General features: G+C 44.5%; 1 protein-coding gene across 1 annotated transcript in view; it reads left to right on the top strand.

Annotated features, from left to right (window-relative positions):
• The window catches only part of LOC137438340 (adhesion G protein-coupled receptor F5-like), a 152,720-nt gene that overhangs the window by 47,102 nt on the left and 82,912 nt on the right, over window positions 1-22,706 (top strand). Inside the window, exons 7-9 of the mRNA XM_078767001.1 lie at window positions 11,865-12,080; window positions 21,513-21,653; window positions 21,818-22,015. Of these exons, the coding sequence (XP_078623127.1) occupies window positions 11,865-12,080; window positions 21,513-21,653; window positions 21,818-22,015 (555 nt within the window). The remainder of the gene's footprint in view (window positions 1-11,864; window positions 12,081-21,512; window positions 21,654-21,817; window positions 22,016-22,706) is intronic.

Raw genomic sequence — 22,706 nt, 5'->3', positions numbered from 1 at the left:
GGATTCGGGCTTATCTGGTCTTTCGTCGTCTTTGTGGCTGCCGTCCAACACCGCTCCTTTCGGCCCGATCGCACACCTCGCTCCAAGTTCCACGGCCCTCTGCGTCCGCCTCCAAGCGCCTCCAGGCCTCGTCGGTCCAACGGCCCACACACACCACGAGCTCCTTTGCTCCAACGGTCCACCGCAGGGCTGCACGAAGCAACCAAAACCAAGTGCCAACTGCCAACTGCAACGAGCTGTGGTCACGAATGTTCAACGAACCGTGTCCTGTGCCAACTCCGACGAACTGTGCAACGAACCGTGTCCTGTGCCAACTGCCACGAACTCTGGTACGGAACTGTAACAACGAACTCTGCGACTCAACTCTCTCAACTCTGGACTCCACTCGAACTGCCGAAATGGCGTCCGACCGTCGCCTATATTGGTGGCCGATGACGTCACATTGGCGCGCTCCTCAGCCAATCATAGCCTCCCAACTCGCCCAGGTCACGCCCTCTGCGGCATGCGACTCCTGACATCTCCCGTCCGTGACCCCGCGGTCCTGGTGTAACACGTGCCAGCGAGGTTGGTAGGCCTTTGAGGTGCGCAGGCGAGGTTTGTAGGCCTTGGAGGTGTAAACGGTGGCGGTGTATTGTGGCGGTGTTCTTGGCCTGGTGGTGCCCATTTATTACGAAGTCAATGTCAGGGAAAGGGAATTATTTAATGTTGCACTAAGGACCTAACTAATGTTTATGTGGTTTGCAGTGCCATAAAGGACAAAGGTTTGATTACTAGGTGATACTCACAGGGGCGTTACCTTTAATCCCTCACTATTTAACACTCGAATCTCCAGGTAGATCCACACTCATACATCTTACCCCGACAACCGCCTGAACATCAATAACTTATTACATGTAGAGTCCCTGTCACGACAGCCGAATACCTACCTATTCAGATCTACCTAGCTCTAGATGTTGCATTACCAAATTCATAACACAGCCCCCCCCCCTGGAACCGTAGCTCCTGCAAGGTTCACCGCAGGGCTACCATTCCAGCCTTAACACTTACTGTCACACACTTAATTAACCTATGAAATAAATCAGGAAGGGCTGTGGGAAGTGAGTCGGACTACCTACCTACACTTCCTTAACATGCTGAACCCCTTAACCATCATGCAAGTATGTACATCTTCTTCGTTGTTCCTGTGGAGGGAGGAAACAACAACACACAACACTAACTTAACCACAAAACTTAACCATCTTTCCAAAACTCAAAACTCTAACCTTTGTACATACCCCGGTCTACAGACCGCGTCCCCCGGTGGATGCCACAAGACTCGACCTTACCTGCGGGGCCATCCCCAATGCATCCCCCTAAATTTCCTCGGGCCCTGTCCAGATGTTACAGGTGAGTGACACGGCTCGGTGGATTTCGCCCACATTCATGCTACACAGACCCCTTAACCACTCATTCTCATTCCATAGGTCATCAAGGCATTGCAAAAATCAACAAAGCACTTATTCCCAATACACCCCCTGCAGGACCATGGCATTGATGTCATTCACGTGTGTGTGCATTCCTCAACTAGGCAGCGGGGAGGTACCGCACAAAAAGATGGTGGGGGCGCATCAGGCTGTGGTGCCCGCAGTCCCAAAAACAAGTCAACCGACTTACAAATTCATTGCCCCCCCCCCTTACCTCTTGGCCCCATGACAGCCCAACAGCCCCTTTCCGCCGTTACCTCGCCGGTGAGGGTCTCCACACACACCAGGCTCCTTTGCCTCCTGCTTTCGCGCAGCAACACGGGTCACCGGGGGACTTCCTCACCCCGCGGCGCCCAACCAGACCCTCCACCGACGAGCTCCAATTTCCAGTTACCACCGGCTGCCAGGGGTAATTGCCGCAGAGGGGGGCCCGCAGGCATCGCTCCTCAGAGCTTGCTCTGTACCTGCGGACACACACACCTTCCCCACCCATGGTCCCCAAAACACACTTCCTCCCCCGCTGCCATTCAATTCTCCACACAACTCAGCACAATTCAGTACAATTCATAGATGGTGTAAAAGGTGTTACAAGGCTTGCCATGGCCTGCCAATGTGAAATCCCATTCACAGTTCGAATCATTAAATCCTTACACCTTTCCATTAGCACATTTCCAAAAAGCACAATTTATCGCCCCTCATTATCTCCAATAATCATCACTCACTCTCCAGGTTCCACTCTCACGACCACATCAAAACACCTAACCACAATACAAAAACATACGCCACCCACAAGACACTGTGGCTCCCATTCCATCCCCTCACCGGCCATGTCATCACTCTCACCCGCCTCCCAACTCCAAATTACATGTCCCCAATTTCCCAAAGCAAATCCTGAAGCCTGGGACAGTACTCCTCAAAACACTCACCTCAAGTGCAGGTAGTTGCAGGTTGGTCAGGTTCAAAGTGCAATCCACCCATACAATTCCCCAAATTTCACATTGGGCCTACCAAATCCTTCCAAATTTCTCTTTTGTCCCCACTACACTGGCAGGTATGTGGATCCGCATCCAACGGTGATCATCACTACACAACTACCTGTGGCCACGACAGCTCTGCACCTCTACCGTGCAAGGGTCACCGGGACAAGGTGAGCAGTCAAAACGCCAACATGGCCCATGAGTGTCCATAAGGGTGCGACCCACCATCCATCCTTCGGCCCCCCCTGCGAGGAACACAGCTGCAGCAGCCCCAGCTGGCCAATGTGGTGAGCACTTGCTGCCAAAACACACACTACCGCACACACAACCTCGGCCCTGGGGGGCACGGTCGCAGTGCGTGGCATCCCTACAGCCACGTCCCCTGCACCTCCCCATCATCCCCCAGTCCGACTACAGAACTGCAGCCCCCCAGTGCTCACCCACACTTGACCACACCAAGGTCCAGTCAACAGCCATGCTCCACCAGGAGACCCACCCAGAAGACATGGTCCACACACCTCGGACACGCACAGCACCATGTTGACCCTCAGGCTACACAACTACATCCCCATCATCCCGCGTCCCAAATATCAGCACAGTTGCCCCCGCAACCAGTTGAAAGCTGTGTCTTGCTACCCTATTAATTTCATCACAGCCTCCAACACTTTGGTCTACACACCTGGATCAATAATGGCGTCACTATACAGTGTCCACCATGGCATTTCACAATCCACCCTTAAATTTGCATCTAACCCACAGATTACCCATGCCAACCATTTGTCACATTTCACTAACCTCACCAAAGAAGGATGCTTTGCCATACACATGCCAGCCGAGCATGGCCCATATGCTCGGCTCGTTACACATCTCCCGATTCACATCCCCATGGCTCTCTTCCCAACCCGAGAGTCCATAAATCACAACGGAGCATCTGTGGAAGGTCACTCACACCATCACGTTCCACAGATGCCCCAATGGTTGTCCGGCAGGCTATCTCCATCCCTGTCCATTCGGTTTGACCCGCGTCCATAGACCAACCACCATGCCAGGTCACCACATGCTGGTTGTCCCAAAGTCTCAGGGAGAGGGGGTCAGGTCGCATGCCCGGGTGGTCACTACATCAGGCCCAAGCTGGCCATCCGCAGTGCCACCACCAAAGCGCGACCCACAACACCTCCCCCTAGTGGTCCTCAATAAATGCCATCCCAGGCTTGAGAACCCACCTCGGACCTCCCTGGAGGTCTTAACCCCCACCAGGGTCCGGTGACCCTGCCGGCCCGAGCCACCAGCTCGGACGGCGCCCCGACGGACAAGGGACGCCACACTCCACCAGACCCCCCGTGGGACCCAGGTCGTACCTCGACACCCAAGGCTGGACCCCACGTCCAAATCTCGCCATCACAGCCCCCCAGCTGGCCGGCATACCCAAATTTTGAAAGGGGCAACTTTTGCCCGAGGCCATCACCCATGACCTCTCCATGTCCAAATCCCACAGCCCGGGGACCAATCCCCACCATGGCTGCTCCAAATCAATTTCCCATTGTAATTTTATTTTACAAATTTTCATTCCCACTGCCAAACCGCAGCTGCAGGGAACAACTTCTACCACCGGTTGTTCTGCCCCTCCCTGCAGTTGATCCAAATTCCCTACAGGGACCAAATCTCCAGAAGCTCTATCTCCCGATCCTCCAAGATCCAAATCCAGCCCGGAGCCAACACACTCCCCCAACTGGTTGTCCAATTTTGGAGCCTCTGTTTCCAAATAGCAGTGTACAGTGAGCGTCCCCTCGGTCATTCCAACCACCTCCTTGGACCAACTCACCTCTTCCCCCAGGCTCCTTTGGGCCTGAACAAGCTCTACCTCCATGGGACTGTCACAGGTCTCCAGCCGCTGGATCAAATCATCCCCATCCTCATCATTTCCACAAATCATTCTTGGCCCCGCCAGGCTTTGATCAATATCCCCAATAAATACCTGGTCCGGCTCCATTGCACGGACCCCCAAAAACTCTACCCCCTCTTGCTCCGCACCACCGCCCTGGTGCTGCACAATTCCAAATTCATCCCCCGGTTGGGGTGTTGTGACATCCACACGGTCCCGATAAACAACCAGGCCAGAATGTGGGAAACATTCCCCATTTGCTTTATCAATTCGAGCATTTGTGGCACCAATCTGACCCTCCAACTTTTCCCCCATTTGGACAGCCTGGGTCACGCCCTCCTCTATTTTTGACATTAATTCTTCCCGTTTCAATTCAATTTCCACCCCTATGGCTTTTTCCATCTCCCCCATTTGAGTTTCTACTTTACCCTCAAATTTCCCCAGTCTGTCCGTAATTTGGTTTTGCACTCTCCCTTCTATGCCATCAATTCGTTCCCCCAGCTGCTGTGCCATTTCCCCAATTTTTCCTTCCAATTGTTCATTCCTTTCCTTTATTTCATTCCCTTGTTCATTCATTTGTTCATTCATCACCTCCATTTTTCCCTCCAATCCATCGATTTTGCTGTCCATCCCTTCGATTTGTTCTTTCAATCCCTCCTTTAATCCTTCAATTTTATCACTCTGGGCATTCAGTTCCCCTTTTAACCCATCAATTTTATTTCCCATTCCTTCAATGTGTCCCTCCAATCGATCACTCATTCCCTTCATTCCTTCCCTCCATTCCTTCCCCTGTGACTTCATTTGTTCATTCAATTCCCGACTGGCTCGCTCTCTCTGTGCGTACATGTCTCCCATCTGCTTTCCCAATCGCTCACTGTTCTTTTCCATCCCTTCAATTTGTTCCTCCAATCGATCACTCATTCCCTTCATTCCTTCCCTACATTCCTTCCCCTGGGACTCCATTTTTCGAAGCAATTGACCCAACATCTGGTCGGTTGTCGGGGCCGTTCCTACTACTCCCGACTCCCCGGTGGGGGAGGGGGATAAGTTGGTGCTCGGGACGAGGGAGGTTCCAAGGCTCACCTCTGCATCTAATTCCCCTATTTCCGGCTCACTCCCGACGCTGACGGAGGCCTCGCTGCGTACTTCCATCTCATCAATTTCCGACATCCGCTTTCCGGAAGATTGTTTCCCGCGCGCGTATTTATTTTAATAATTCCTGAAACAATTTAAATTTGACGAAGACACGATATCGCGCTCCGTTTGCCCGATTGATTATTAAATTTCTCCGCCTCGACTATAAAAATTTTGCGTTCGAACGTCGGGCGCAATGTACGCCCGACCGTGTCGATGTCTCCCCGCGGACAAAAAAATTTGTCCGACCGTGTCGATGTCTCGCCGCGGACAAAAAAATTTGTCCGACGGGTTCAAATCCCACTCCTGACACCACTTGTCGCGTGACTACCCTTGGTGAACACCGTAGGGTAACACGGATGACCGATTGCGAGACTTTACACTCCCGAGGCGAAAACTCAATGGCGGATTCAAGCTCAACACAAAGTTAAACGCGCGGGAGGCCAGACGCAACGAGCTCCACAGCCTTATCTATTAAAATGAAACACCCAGGAAACTGCGTTCAAATATGTACAGAAAATAATATAAGGATTTATTATTGAAAAGTAATAACAGTGAAAAAAAAACACGCGCCGGTAATACTAATAACTAAATCGGGACGTCCCCACACGACTGATATCAAACACAAAACGAGGGAGATTAATTACGAAAAGAACACGTCACGTCGTTCAAAATGTACGCGGATTCGGGCTTATCTGGTCTTTCGTCGTCTTTGTGGCTGCCGTCCAACACCGCTCCTTTCGGCCCGATCGCACACCTCGCTCCAAGTTCCACGGCCCTCTGCGTCCGCCTCCAAGCGCCACCAGGCCTCGTCGGTCCAACGGCCCACACACACCACGAGCTCCTTTGCTCCAACGGTCCACCGCAGGGCTGCACGAAGCAACCAAAACCAAGTGCCAACTGCCAACTGCAACGAGCTGTGGTCACGAATGTTCAACGAACCGTGTCCTGTGCCAACTCCGACGAACTGTGCAACGAACCGTGTCCTGTGCCAACTGCCACGAACTCTGGTACGGAACTGTAACAACGAACTCTGCGACTCAACTCTCTCAACTCTGGACTCCACTCGAACTGCCGAAATGGCGTCCGACCGTCGCCTATATTGGTGGCCGATGACGTCACATTGGCGCGCTCCTCAGCCAATCATAGCCTCCCAACTCGCCCAGGTCACGCCCTCTGCGGCATGCGACTCCTGACATCTCCCGTCCGTGACCCCGCGGTCCTGGTGTAACACGTGCCAGCGAGGTTGGTAGGCCTTTGAGGTGCGCAGGCGAGGTTTGTAGGCCTTGGAGGTGTAAACGGTGGCGGTGTATTGTGGCGGTGTTCTTGGCCTGGTGGTGCCCATTTATTACGAAGTCAATGTCAGGGAAAGGGAATTATTTAATGTTGCACTAAGGACCTAACTAATGTTTATGTGGTTTGCAGTGCCATAAAGGACAAAGGTTTGATTACTAGGTGATACTCACAGGGGCGTTACCTTTAATCCCTCACTATTTAACACTCGAATCTCCAGGTAGATCCACACTCATACATCTTACCCCGACAACCGCCTGAACATCAATAACTTATTACATGTAGAGTCCCTGTCACGACAGCCGAATACCTACCTATTCAGATCTACCTAGCTCTAGATGTTGCATTACCAAATTCATAACAATATATATATACTGTATATATAGTTATGTCGGTGGGGTAGTGACATATATAGATTTAGGTAGATCTGCATAGGTGGGTGCTCCGATGATCGTGGGTAGCAAGAGCCACTTTGATGTACAGAAGGCAGGGACCTGTCCAGCCGGAGTCTGATTAAGGTGTATCTTCATCCCCATTACGAGGAATGGGGCATGTTAAGTAGTTGTAGGGATTATGTTAATTCTCTTGTATGTCGTTCCCTCTGTGATCATTCCTTTGTTCCATATGGAAACGCACCATAGACATTAGTTAGGCCCATTAGTTACACCACACACATGACTTAAATTCCCTTCCGCCACAATAACAATAAAACTCACCGGAAGCCAGTTTGGGGCACTGCTGATGGAACTACAGCCAGCCACATCACCAGCTGGCATAGCAACACACATCGAGCAAGCCAGGCAATAGCCACGCCCAGACGGACTCATGATTGTTCGAGGGAGGGGCAAGAAGAAGGCTGCCGATTGGCAGAGTAGGGTCGGACTTGTGATTGGCCAGGGGAGGGGCAAGAAGCTTCCATCGGATTGGTGAAAGGAAGGTTGCAAGAAGCGACAAACTGATTGGCCACCGACCGATGGCATGAGGGAAGGAGCACAAAGCGCTCGGCCAATGGGAAGGGACAGACGCGATAAGAACATTCGAGAGGTCGAGAAGTGAAGCAGGGATTGGAGAGAAAGAGGGCTGTCGTCACAAGACGGCCGGTAAAACGACTCGCTCGCTGGCATTTTTCTCTCTCCCTTTGCCCTCTAGTTTTGGACTGTCTCTTGCGCTTGGATCTCTGCTTGCCCTGGACTCTTCCTCTTCTCTTCCTTTCTTGCGTTGGACCTCTTCCCGTTTGGATCCTTGCTTGTTGGGTGACGACGGACATTGGAGAGACGTTGGAGCGCTGACGATCTTCCTTCCCTGAGTTCACACACGGGACCCAGCAAGCAATCGTGCGGGGACGCGAGGCCTGCCGCAGCGGCGTACGTTGGCCAAGCAGCGCGCGAAGAAGGGCGAGTTGAGGCCGAATTCCCGCCAACATCAGAGCCGCGCCGGACGACTGTACTCAGAGCCGGACGGTCCCTGACGATTCCTGACACACTGCAGACAGAGCTAAGCCCGCACCACACAGAACACAACGGTTCTTTTAATTTATACTCTCCCTTGTGTTTGTTTTAGATGTCTGGTGTGAGGGATCCGCTTTAGAACATCTATTCACTGGCGCGTTCTTGTTATCGGGTTCCATTCAATAAATCTTATTTTCGTACATTAGTTCGGTTTTCGCTTGGGTTAATCCCTGCAGCATCAGGTAAAAGCTCCAACTTCTTCTTCTGCCTCTCTCTCCCCCCACCCCCTCTCCTCAGTGAAAGACACATGAAAACCCACTTGGAGTTTGCAAAAAAGCACCTAAAGGACTCTCAGACTGTGAGAAACAAGATTCTGTGGTCTGAGGAAACCAAGATTGAATTGTTTGGCTTCCGTCTGGCCACTCTGCCATAAAGCCCCAGATCGGTGGAGTGTTGCAGTGATGGTTGTCCTTCTGGAAGTTTCTCCCATCTCCACACAGGATCTCTGGAGCTCAGCCAGAGTGACCATCGGGTTCTTGGTCACCTCTATTACCAAGGCCCTTCTCCCCCGATTGCTCAGTTTGGCCGGGCGGCCAGCTCTAGGAAGAGTCCTGGTTGTTCCAAACTTCTTCCATTTAAGAATTATGGAGGCCACTGTGCTCTTGGGAACCTTCAATGCAGCAGAATTTTTTTTGTAGGCTCCCCCAAATCTGTGCCTCGACACAATCCTGTCTCTGAGCTCTGCAGGCAGTTCCTTCGACCTCATGACTTGGTTTTTGCTCTGATATGCATTGTCAGCTGTGAGACCTTATATAGACAGGTGTGTGCCTTTCCAAATCATGTCCAATCAATTGAATTTACCACAGGTGGACTCCAATCAAGGTGTAGAAACATCTCAATGATGATCAAGAGAAATGGGAGGCACCTTAGCTAAATTCCAAGTGTCATAGCAACGGGTCTGAATACTTATGTGAATGTAATATTTCAGTTTTTTATTTTTAATAAATTTGCAAAACTTTCTAAAATCCTGTTTTCTCTTTGTCATTATGGAGTATTGAGTGTAGATTGATGAGGGAAAAAATTAACTTAAACGATTTCAGCATGAGGCTGCAACATAACAAAATGTAAAAAAAAGTGAAGGGGTCTGAATACTTTCTGAATGCAATATATATATATATATATATATATATATATATATATATATATATATATATATATATATATATGTGTATATATATATATATACAGTATATATATATATATATATATATATATATATATATATATATATATATATATATATATATATATATATATATATATATATATATATATATATATATATATGTATATATATATGTATATATATATATATATGTATGTATATATATGTATATATATTGTTGTGGAGATGAGGACTGTATATTTTTTGATTGTGTGCTGTACTATTATTATTATTGTTTATTCTGCGCCCTACCTCCGGAGCTGTGTAAAGGTGAAAGGGCATCCCATAATTAGTCCACAAGCATACACATCAGCCAAATAATAGAATACCCCTGTTGATAGTTATCTCTTATTCTGTGTTTTAGAGTAAGGCTGTGTCTCCCATTAATTGAAGTACTCCATTGCACCAGTGAAAGAGAATAGATCCCCTTTCCTTCCCATCCCCAAAATCTCCATTTCATATTACATCCCCTCTCGTCATTGCCGAGCCTCGATTGCCCATATTACCTCCCCTCCAATAACCGCCATTGAACCTGTGCTCTCGTCGGAGAAGAAAGGCGTGCCCGCCCGTCGTCATCAAGGGCGGAGCCAGAGGGTCGCGCGACCAACCAGGGCCGAGGTGAACACCCCGATGGGCGTGTCCAAAAGGCCGGCGGCTTAATCGCCGGAGGCGTTATAAAGGCGCGCACGCACGGAAGCAAGTGAGTCGGTTGCCAGAGAGAGTTGGTCACAAAGAGTTGGTCGTCAAGAGAGAGTCGTGAAGAGTCAGTCAGTGGAGTCGGTGGTCAGTTGGTTGCGGTGAGGAGTCGGTGGTGGCGGTCAGTGGTTGCGTTGGTTGCGGTGAGGAGTCGAGGAGGGAGGAGATCAGAAGACAGGAAGGCCTTGAGTTGGACTAAGCAAGAGAGGAAGTTGTTGGACTGGGTGGGACTAAGGAAGGAGAGAGAACCCGTCACACCAATCCACCAAGCTCCGCGTTGGCTCCACCAAGCGTTCACCTCCACCAAGGCTCCACCAAGCTCCGCGTTGGCTCCACCAAGCGTTCACCTCCAGCCATCCACCTCCTGCCATTCCTGTCATTCCCCGCGTGAGTTTGTTCTGTTTGTTCTGTCCTGGGAATAAGTTAAGTCTGTAGGTAAGCTAAAATTTGCACTGTGTCACCTGCGTCTTATGTGTTGTAAATAAACCTTGATTGCTCCTTTTTGCTTGTGTAAATAATAAATCCAATTACTCTTCTGTCCGTCTTTTCGTTTTATTCCTTTTCCTCTTTGCATTCGTCGTTTTAGTCTTTTCCCCTCATTGAGCAGCTGCGGTGCGATCCGGCCAAAGTTCTGGGTGAATCGGGTGAGTCAGGGATCCTGTAACGGTCGCGGCAATACCACCGCTCGGTAAATAACATCTTAATCCGCGATCAGTAACAATATATATATATATATATATATATATATATATATATATATATATATATATATATATATATATATATATAGACGTATGCATGTGTATATGTGTCTGTGGTCAAGAAGCATAATCTCACCTTTCTCGCTCTTTTTCTCCCAACCCCTCCTCCCCATTCTCTTTCTTTCTCTTTCTCTTTCTCTTTTGTCATTCGCCCCATCCCACCCCCCCCCCCCCCCCCACTTGCTCTTCCTACCCCTTCCTCGCTCTCTCCCCTTCCTAGCTCCTCTTTTGCTTGCCCTCCCCTCCGCTCTTCCCCATCCCTGCTCATTCCCCCCTTCCTTCTCATTACACCACTTCCTGACTCCTCCTTTCCTCCTCGTTACACCCCTCCCTCCCTCTCCTCATTCTCCCCCCCCCCCCAATCCTCACTCTCCCCCCTCCTCCTCACCCTCTCCTCCCTTTCCCTCTCTCCTCCTCGTTCCCCCACCCCTCCTCGCTCAATCCCTCCTGTTTGTCTGTTTCTCTCTCCATATCTCTCTCCATTTCTTTCTTTCTCTCTCTCTCTCTCTCTCTCACACACACACACACACACCTCTCTCCCTCCACTCTTCCCTGCCCCCTGCCCCCCCCCCCCACCTCCCTCTTGGAATTCCCGTCGGTGAAGCGACAGTTTGTATTTGCTAGTAACAGAACATGATGGAGGAAGAAAGCAAAGCAGAAGCTGTTCCTAATAATTATACAGTAAATCATCCCATTTTGGCATGCCCAATATGTGTTGGTTAAATATAATGAGATTTGTGGCCATAAAAGTAACAGCATAAACAAGTTAGTAAATCATTCAGGTGATAGAAAACGAATGATTTTCATCAATTAAAATAAATGGCAAACAGCACTTCTTAAAAACGTTTTCGGTACAAATGAGTATAGTTATTTTTGCATCGATAATTAAAATGAAAACTTTCACTGTTGTTTGGATGGGTTTTGTTGACGAATTTTTAATTATTTATTTCAACTTGTTTCTCTCATCTGATCCATCCTTCTCTAGGTCCATACAGGTGCGAGATCAATTCTGCCTTCATGACACTTTTCGAGAGTGTGGAAATTGTGATATTAGAAAGAAGAATTACAATCAAACAGCTTCCAGAGTCTCTGACCTATTTAAGCAGCGGAAATATTTCCTGCTGTTTGTCTGGCGAGCACGACCCAACTCTCACCTTCCTTGTGACTTGGCACAGCAGCGCTGATACCATAATAAAGCGAGGTGAGTGAACACAAGTCATTCCTGCACTGTGAATAATACTGCTGAATTTCAGTTTTGTTTTCATTGTGGTATGGTAATTAATAATTCATTCTGTCGATCATCTGAAAATATGGCATCGACCTTAAATTGTATCGTGTTATATTCTTCTGTTGATCTGCAATTCATTGTATCGGACTTTTCAATTGCCTGGTAAAACATGCATGGCATGGAGCCAACACCTCCTGAAACCATTTTCATTTCTGTTAAAGAACAACCAACTCTGTTCTGGATTTCCCCACTGTATGTCCACGAGCAGGTTGTGTTGTGACGGAGTGCTTGCCAAAACTGAAGCATGCAGAGATCACAAAGTAGTTGAGGCAAAGGAAATGGCTATTTTGCAATTAATGCTTGTGCCACATCCATATAGCATCTGTATAGCACTCCCAACCACGACTCTCAAAAATCACGCAGGTGGGATTTCAAATAACAAAACAGGCAAGTCATCGGGTTCCAGGTTCAGGCTACACAGGGTGTGATGCATCTGATCGGAGCCTGTGTTACGGATGGTGGTTTGTGCAACATAGGCTTTGCGCATATTAAAATTATTACATACTTGTGTGAAGTTAATAGTTCGCTGGCTGAATGTTGGGTACAAAATTTCTTCATCCTTTGTGCATGGATTCCAATTTAGTTTCACGATTACAGTGGTAAAAATAATGTTTCATCACCGGGTACGAGATGAAAAGTTTACCCCCCCCCCCCCTCCCCTCCCCCCCCAAGTCCTCTCCCTCCCACAGATCTTCCGTTGTCCCTGTTCTCTGCTGTTGTACTTGTGTACTTCCCTCTCTCTCCCCATCTTGTCTCCCGCTCCCTTTATTGTATGTTTTGTGTGTCGGTTTTTTTTTTTGTGATTGAAGTTAGCTCTTACACGAGCCTCGATCTTGTATACAAAAAATAATAATAATAATAATAATAATAATAATAACGACAACTGCCACTTTATAACTGCTGGCAGAGATGACCGGTTTACTCCGCCTTCCCACTTTCATACAACCCCACTTTCATTGGACATGCTTTGATAGAACCCTCCTTCGATACAACCCTGATACACACACACCCCCACACACACACACCCCCACACACACACACCCCCACACACACACCCGCAAACACACACACACCCACAAACACACACACACACACCCACAAGCACACACACACACACCCCCACACATGGCCACATCCCCATACACCACCCCCCCCCCCCCCCCCCCCACCCACACATCCCCACACACACACACATCACACATATCCACACACACACACATATCCACACACACACACATCCCCACATACACACACACACACACACACACACACACACACACACACACACACACACACCCCCCACGCTCCCCCCCCCCCCGTTTCCACACACACCCTCCACCCCCCCCCCCCCACCCCCCACACACACACACACATACATACATATCCACACACACGCACATCCCCCCTCCCCCCAAAACACATGCACACACACACACCTCCCCCCCCCCCCACACACACACACACACACATATACACACACCCCCTCCCCCCACACACACACACCCGCACAGACACACACACACCCGCACAGACAGACAGACACACACACACACACCCGCACAGACAGACACACACACACACACACACACACACACACACACACACACACACACACACACACACACACACCCCAACACACACACACACACCCCCACCCCAACACACACACACCCCCCCCCCCCACCCCAACACACACAACACACACACCCCTCACCCCCCCCCCCCAAAACACACACACCCACACACACCCGCACTTCACAACAACCCCGCTTTCATATAATTATTACTTGCAAAAACGAAGATTTTTCAAGTATATTGGTCGGTTCTGTCTGTTTGTCTGTTTGTTACTTGCAAAATCGAAGATTTTTCAAGTATATTGGTCAGTTGCGTTTGTGGTTCTGTCTGTTTGTCGGTCGGCCTACAGGTCACAATTCTAAACCGATCGTCACGAAACTTTACCAAGCTGTACAGGTCGTCCCTATTGACAAGCCTATTGATTTTGAGGGCAAAGGTCAAAGGTCATCTGGAGGTCCAATTTCTAAAATCGCCATTTTAAATCCGATTGACTTAAAAATTGAATAGCATTTGTATATTGAGTCACTAAATTGGGAAATTATCTATTTTTGAGGTCAAAAGTTCAAAGGTCAACTCAAGGTCAAATGTTTAAAATCATCAATTTTCATCGAAGAAGCCGTCAATTCTCAACCGATTGACTTGAAAATTGAACAGCATTTGCATATCGAGTCACTAAATTGGGAAACATACTATTTTTGAGGTCAAAAGTCAAAGGTCAACTCAAGGTCAAATTTTAAAAATCATCAATTTTCATCTAAAAAGCCGTCAATACTGAACCGATTGAGTTGAAAATTGAACAGCATTTGCATATCGAGTCACTAAATAGGAAAACCAACTATTTTTGAGGTCAAAAGCTCAAAGGTCAACTCAAGGTCAACCTTCCAAAATCATCATTTTTCATCTGAAAAATCGTCACTTTTCTTCCTATTGACCCGAGCTTTGATCAAGATTGTCAATTTTAATCTTGATGAAATGGACAATTTGCTGTATCAATAGGGAAAAAATTTCTTGGGGAGGGAGGGGTGGATTTTGCAAGTATCATGCTCCGCATGAAGTCTTCTTGTTCTTTTTTCTCCATCAATTGATCACGAGATGATGCTCAAAAAATAACATCCTGATGAGATGATGTTTTGTACTTGTCGAATTATGATGTCATAATGTAGGCACATATGACATCAAAATTCACAAGGCTTATTATTCTCCATGGATAGTTCTTTACAATGAGATGTGTCTCAATCTTTTCTACTCAGCGCTTTTGGAGATATAGAGATGTAAAATTTTTCGGTTTTCCCAAGATGGCGGCCATACCACATGACCTGTGACGTCATAATTATCCTTAAAAGATTCTTCATGCCCAGGTGCACCTATGGTGAAAATTTCATGTCAATGAAAAATGAAACAAGGACAGATACATTCAAAGTACACCGCCCCCATGCCAAATAATTAAATATCCTACAGCGCGGCATTGCCGGGGCGCTTCCGGCGCCCGGCAACACTGCAGTGCAGCTCATGGAGGCTGCATTGGGAGGGAGAGGTGTACACTAATTGATTGATTAATTGTATAATTAAAATCAATAAAAGATTATCACAAAATATTTTCTTAATCAATTGGCTAATAGCATAACTAAACCACGAGTGCTTCATCCGAAGATGTATCTTTTAGAAATTTAATTAAATAACTCATTAATAAAAAATTAAATAATTAATTGATTAATCAATAAATAATTAATCGATTAATCAATAAATAATTAATCGATCAAATGATTAATCAATAAATCAAAAATATCCTTGATAGCCACATCACGTGGTCACTGTCATGTCCAAATATTAGCTTCCCAGCTGAAAAGGTGCCTGAGATATTGGCCAAATGAGAACGAAAATAAATAAATGATTAATAATGAAAATAAATAAATAATAATCATGAAAAAATTTAATTATTAATCAATTCGGTCACAGAACACATAAACCACCACCATTTCATCAGAATCGGTAACTGGGAAAAAAAATTTTTTTTAGTAATTAATCGAATAATTAAATAAATAATCGATTAATTGATTGATTAATCAATAAATCAAAAATATCCTTGATAGCCACATCACTTGGTCATTCATGTCCAAATATTAGCTTCCGAGCTCAAAAGGTGCCTGAGATATTGGCCAAATGAGAAAGAAAATAAATAAATGATTAATAATGAAAATAAATAAATAATCATAAAAAAATTAAATTATTAATCAATTCGGTCAGAGAACACATAAACCACCACCATTTCATCAGAATCTGTAACTAAAAAAAAAAAAAATGCTTAGTCATTAATCGAATAATTAAATAATTAATCGATTAATTGATTAATTGATTAATTAATAAATCAAAAATAGCCTTTGCAGCCAAATCACCTGGTCATTGGCATGTCCAAATATCAGCATCCTAACTCAAAAGGTGCCTGAGTTAATGGTCAGAAGAGAAAGGAAATTTGATTAATTAAATAAGTACTTAATTAATCGCTAATAATTAAATAACTCCTCAATTAATTGATTAATCAAAAAATAAAAAATAGCGTTTTTGACAAAGGACTTGCTCACTATTGTGCCGAAATTTCAGCTTCCTAGCTCAAAGGATGGCTGAGATATCGCCCGGACAAACAAACAAACAAGAAAGAAAACACAAACAAACAAACAAACAAGAAAGAAAACAAACAAACAAACAAGAAAACAACCAGAGTGAAAACTGAGTACTCCCTTTCAGCGTGCGCCACTGCCGAGCCTCCTTCGGTGCCCAGCAATGACGATTTGCAATGCCTGGAGATGGCATAGGAAAGGTGCGGTGTACAATAATCATTAAAAAATTAAATCATTAATCAATTCGGTCACAGAACACATAAACCACCACCATTTCATCAGAATCTGTAACTGAAAACAAAAAAAATAATTTTTTTTTAGTAATGAATCGAATAATTAAATAATTAATCGATTAATTGATTAATCAATAAATCAAAAATATCCTTGATAGCCACATCACTTGGTTGACTCATGTCCAAATATTAGCCTCCGTGCTCAAAAGGTGCCTGAGATATTGGCCAAATGAGACGGAAAATAAAAAAAATGATTAATAATGAAAATAAATAAATAATAATCATAAAAACATAAAATTATTAATCAATTCGGTCAGAGAACATATAAACCACCACCATTTCATCAGAATCTGTAACTTAAAATAAATAAAAAATTCGTCATTAATCGAATAATTAAATAATTAATCGATTAATTGATTAATTGATTAATTAATAAATCAAAAATAGCCTTTGCAGCCAAATCACCTGGTCATTGGCATGTCCAAATATCAGCTTCCTAACTAAAAAGGTGCCTGAGTTAATGGTCAGAAGAGAAAGGAAATTTGATTGATAAAATAAGTACTTAATTAATCGCTAATAATTAAATAACTCCTCAATTATTTGATTAATCAAAAAACAAAAAATAGCGTTTTTGACAAAGGACCTGCTCACTATTGTGCCGAAATTTCAGCTTCCCAGCTCAAAGGATGGCTGAGATATTGCCCGGACAAACAAACAAACAAACAAACAAGAAAACAAGAAAGCAAGAAAACAACCAGAGTGAAAACTGAGTACTCCCTTTCAGCGTGTGTCACTGCCGAGCCCCCTTCGGTGCCCAGCAATGACGAATTGCAATGCCTTGAGATGGCATAGGAAAGGTGCGGTGTACAACAACCAAGAAAACAAACAAGTACAGATACATTCAAAGTACACCGCCCCCATGCCAAATAATTAAATATCCGACAGCGCGGCATTGCCGGGGCACCTCCGGCACCCGGCAATACCGCAGTGCAGCTCATTGAGGCTGCATTGGGAGGGAGAGGTGTACACTAATTGATTGATCAATTGTATAATTAAAATAAATAAAAGATCATCACAAAATATTTTCATAATCAATTGGCTAATAGCATAACTAAACCACTAGTGCTTCATCCGAAGATGTATCTTTTAGAAATGTAATTAAATAACTCATTAATAAAAAATTAAATAATTAATTGATTACTCAATGAATAATTAATCGATTAATCAATAAATAATTAATCGATGAAATGATTAATCAATAAATCAAAAATATCCTTGATAGCCACATCACTTGGTCACTGTCATGTCCAAATATTAGCTTCCTAGCTCAAAAGGTGCCTGAGATATTGGCCAAATGAGAAAGAAAATAAATAAATGATTAATAATGAAAATAAATAAATAATAATCATGAAAAAATTAAATTAATAATCAATTCGGTCACAGAACACATAAACCACCACCATTTCATCAGAATCTGTAACTTTAAAAAAAATAAAAAATTAGTCATTAATTGAATAATTAAATAATTAATCGATTAATTGATTGATTAATTAATAAATCAAAAATAGCCTTTGCAGCCAAATCACTTGGTCATTGGCATGTCCAAATATCGGCTTCCTAACTCAAAAGGTGCCTGAGTTAATGGTCAGAAGAGAAAGGAAATTTAATTAATTAAAAAAGTACTTAATTAATCGCTAATAATTAAATAACTCAATTAATTGATTAATCAAAAAACAAAAAATAGCGTTTTTGACAAAGGACTTGCCCCCACTACTGTGCCGAAATTTCAGCTTCCTAGCTCAAAGGATGGCTGAGATATCGTCCGGACAAACAAACAAGAAAACAAACAAACAAGAAAGAAAACAAACAAACAACCAGAGTGAAAACTGAGTACTCCCTTTCAGCGTGCGTCACTGCCGAGCCCCCTTCGATGCCCAGCAATGACGATTTGCAATGCCTGGAGATGGCATCGGAAAGGTGCGGTGTACAACAAGAAAACAACCAGAGTGAAAACTGAGTACTCCCTTTTAACGTGCGTCACTGCCGAGCCCCCTTCGGTGCCCGGCAATGACGTTTTGTAATGCCTGGAGATGGCATAGGAAAGGAGCGGTGTGCAAAAGTCAATGAAATGTATGTCAATGAAAAAGCGATTTTTAAAAGAAAATAAACCTGAAAATCGCAGAGCCAGAATTATTTATTTGGTCTGAGAAGCCAATGCGAGGTTTCTTCTTCTTCAGCCTCTCACAACTCTGTGTGAATATGCGATCTTTTCAAAAAAACTCGGAATTTGGCCAAATCTTTCATTCGTTTGTTAATATACCTCAGCCATTGACAAATCTGGAATTAGAATTTTATTTGACGTTCAAATTACCCCGTGAGATCGTGTCAAACGATGCCTGCATGTCTGTACATGTGATAAATAATTAATTGCCACAGTCGAAGACTCTTCTTCTTCACGCAATAACAACTTCTAGCTTCCAGACCGTACATCCAATAATCTTGAAATTTTGCACACTTGTTACTCTTCATGACTTCTACTATAGTATGAAGTTTCACGTCGATCAATGAAGTGATTCAAGAGATATACATTTAAAAAAAATATTTTCATTTAATTAACGATATCTGCCAAACCACGTGACCTATCGCAAATTCCAAACGGTCATTTTAGTAGACTGATATGCTGAACACATCTGTAAAGTTTCCCCTCGATTGGATCAAAAATGAGGGAGGAGCTAGGTTTAAAAGGTTTATGCTTAAAAACGTCATAACTCTGAAACCATGTGATGCATGACGTCATGCTCGGTCTTTTTTTGTTCGCCATGGGTATGCGATTGTGCCTGCAAAGCTTGGCCTCGATCTGTTCAGCCGTTGTGGAGAAAAAGGGGTTTTCGTGTTTTTCACAAAAAACAATATGGCAGCCGAACCATGTGGCGTATGACTTCAAAAAAAAATTCATTCTGAGTTTTTTTTAACTAAGGATCTGGGGGAAAAAATTATCATTTTCATGGGAGCAAATATGTGTTTGACGAATTCTAACCTCTTAACGTTAGCATTTTTAATATACTAAATAAGCATGTTTTTTGGTCCCATTGCAGAGTTCTTTAGAATGAGCCATTACTCAAATTTTTCCATTGAGCTGTTTCAGAGATATAGAGGGGCAAAGTTGAAGGTGTTTTACAAGATGGCGCCCATGCCACGTGACCTATGACGTCATAATTAGCATTAAAATTTTATACGCGCCGAGCCGATCATTTGATGAAAATTTCCTGTCAATCCCACCAGCGGTTGCTGAGAAACATAATTTTAAAGTTTTCGGAGGTGCAAAATAGGGTGGAAGAATAATAATATTAAGAAAAACTCTAGCAGTAATAATAGGTTTACTCTCCATTTCATGGAGAGTAAACCTAATAAAATAAAACAAGCTGGATCTTGGTTGAGCAATTCGAGAAGGTCCCGATATAATGCCAGCAGTTGTTGATTGTGAATGCTGAGGTTTCTGAGGACTGATCTTGCTGAGACCTTGGACATGCCCATGTGTTCGAGGGTGATGGTGAAAATGCTTATTATTTGGGAATATCAAGGCTCTGAGATAACTGATCCAAAAACATGAATTCTTGTCATGTCTTCTGCACTGAACCGAGCAGCAGGTGGCCATGAGAGATGTCTCGGATGCCTTACTGTTCACGCCACAGTATGCCTCTGCCCTTTCCCCCTCTTATTAAACCCTGTAGAAGAGCAATAAGCGCCAACCCTCCCATACAGCCAGCCGATTGGCGACGAGAAAAGTGATGCACCATTGAACAATGTTGCTCCATTTGAACCACGTTGCTCGACAATCACGTTGTCAATTGGCTCAGGGTAGGCACCGCTGATTGAGTCGCAATGCTGTCGCTCGGCTTTGGTGGCCCGTGATTGTTGAGCAGGGCTGAAGTTTGATCCCTTACGGGTGGGGGAAGTGCCGAAGGGTGCATGCTCTCTGTCTTGGTGGTTTGGAGTAGAGCAGAGTCAAAAGAGAGACACCTTGAGACTTCATAGGTAGGCTGAGCTGACAGTACGTACTGCTCCACAAGTTATGGACAGTTCTTGATATCTGGATCTTTTCCTGCCTGCGATCTCAAAGTTACACAGTTTTTGTTTGCACAGCCGTTGTGTGTGTGAGCTCTTCAGGGGCTGAGGTTCTGTTGTTATGCATTTACTTTCTTTTCATTATTAATTCATGGTCTTCCTCCAGGATTGCCTGAAATACATATCTTGTGCTTATTCAATATCTATTTGTTTCCTAAGGCCTGCATGTGTGTTTCTCTCTGCCATCCATCCCACACAAACCATTTCAGCTTTAATGAGTATTCCTGTCGGGGAAATTCGTCTAAAGCGGAGATAATAAACGTGTTTAGACACACTCATCTAATCGAGAAGCACCAACAACCGCTCGGGGTGCTTCTTGCTAAAATTTTGAGACAAACAACTTTGGGATATGCGATTCCCGCTCAATGTCACTTGTGGTTTTGGTTGGGGGTGTGCACATGACAATACTTTGCATTGCAACCTGGAAATAAATTCAATATGATAAATCATCTTATTACATGAATTGGCACCTTTTCTCACAAAATAAGTATTTGATTTGAGATGTACAAGTGATTTTTTTTGGTTTAAATAAACAATCAATTTAACAGAATCATCAATACAATCAAAACAAATAAATATAATTCAATAGGTTAGAATAAACTATTCAATAGAATATAATTCAATGCAATATAATTAAATCAAATTAATCAACACAATAAATGGAATTTCATCCAAACAGCACAAACCAAACTACATTTAAAGAAAGCCGAAGGTATTGTTAAATAAGAGAATATTGAGATCATTTTTGTGGCACACGTGTCTAACATTCCCATTTCATTCCACATATTTTGTAACAGGCATTGTCTCCAACTGTACAAGCTTGCTTGTTAATAACGCGGGAAGTATTCCCAAATCGAACCCAGAAAACTACACCTGCACCTTTTCCTATCGTGACTTCACTGTGAGTGGTACCGTAAAGGTCGGATTCTACATCAAAGGTCAGTGTATGGTGAAGTGGACCACAAGGTAATCAAAACACTGTAAAATGCACGTTTTATGTCAGGTGTAATTTTGTGATGTTCATTCTTCTTAAGAAAGTTTTCTGTGCCTGGGGAAGAAACTGCAATTTGCCTGATAATAACCTTGGAATGTTTTTTCCCAGGAAACATGAGCATCACTCCAAAGGGAGCAATCAAAGAGTCCGATATTGTAAGTCTGACCTGTCCATTGCCCATTGCCAACCCCACAATGAAATGGACGAAAGATGATGAAATAATTACAAATGGATCAGTATTCATTTTACTCGATGATGAAGTTCCTCCCCGGCTGGAAATTGAAAAAATCAAATCAACACATGAAGGTTAGTCATAGAGGAGAACTTACCTTTATCAGGTGCTTTTGGAACATCTTATATTTTTGATTAAATTTGAAGTTTCAAAAATCTAACAACCGCTTCAAGATCATGAATTTTTTTGCTTCACACCTTGAAAAGACAGCATGCACTATAACGCAGCATGATCGAATCTATCAAGTCGTGAGAAGTCTCTCGGCAGATTAAACAGACTAGCAACAGTACCCGCCCTACAGGTGGGGCTTCAATTGGGAAGCCCAAATGAAAAAGTAAAATATCAGAAATTGAAGGCTTTTTTATTTTAAACGATTCATATAAACATCCGTTGAATCATATCACACGCAAATCATCAAAATCTAAACAGTGCATGGCTAAACAGTACATGGACGATCACGTACCACGTACGTCTCGCATCTCGCTCGCTCTCATGTTGTCCCGATAATGATCCTTCCGCAGGTTCACCGACGGAAACCTTGTTACGACAGTCAAGTTTGCTCATCTTTTCGGTGCACCGGCACGAGCCGAGAACGGCCCGTGCAGGGGCTGATCCGAGGATCTCATCAAACCGTCCGATCGGTTGTAGCGATGGGCGGTGTGCACAAAGGGCAGGGACTTAATCAACGCGAGCTAATGACTCGTGCTTACTGGGAATTCCTCGTTTGTGGGACACTGTCTCAAGCCCCAGTCCCCATCACGGATG

Source organism: Myxine glutinosa, chromosome 13, assembly GCF_964187855.1.
Source record: "Myxine glutinosa chromosome 13, kmMyxGlut1.1, whole genome shotgun sequence".
In the NCBI taxonomy this organism is placed as follows: Eukaryota; Metazoa; Chordata; class Myxini; order Myxiniformes; family Myxinidae; genus Myxine; species Myxine glutinosa.
This window is presented reverse-complemented; position numbering and strand designations above follow the sequence as displayed.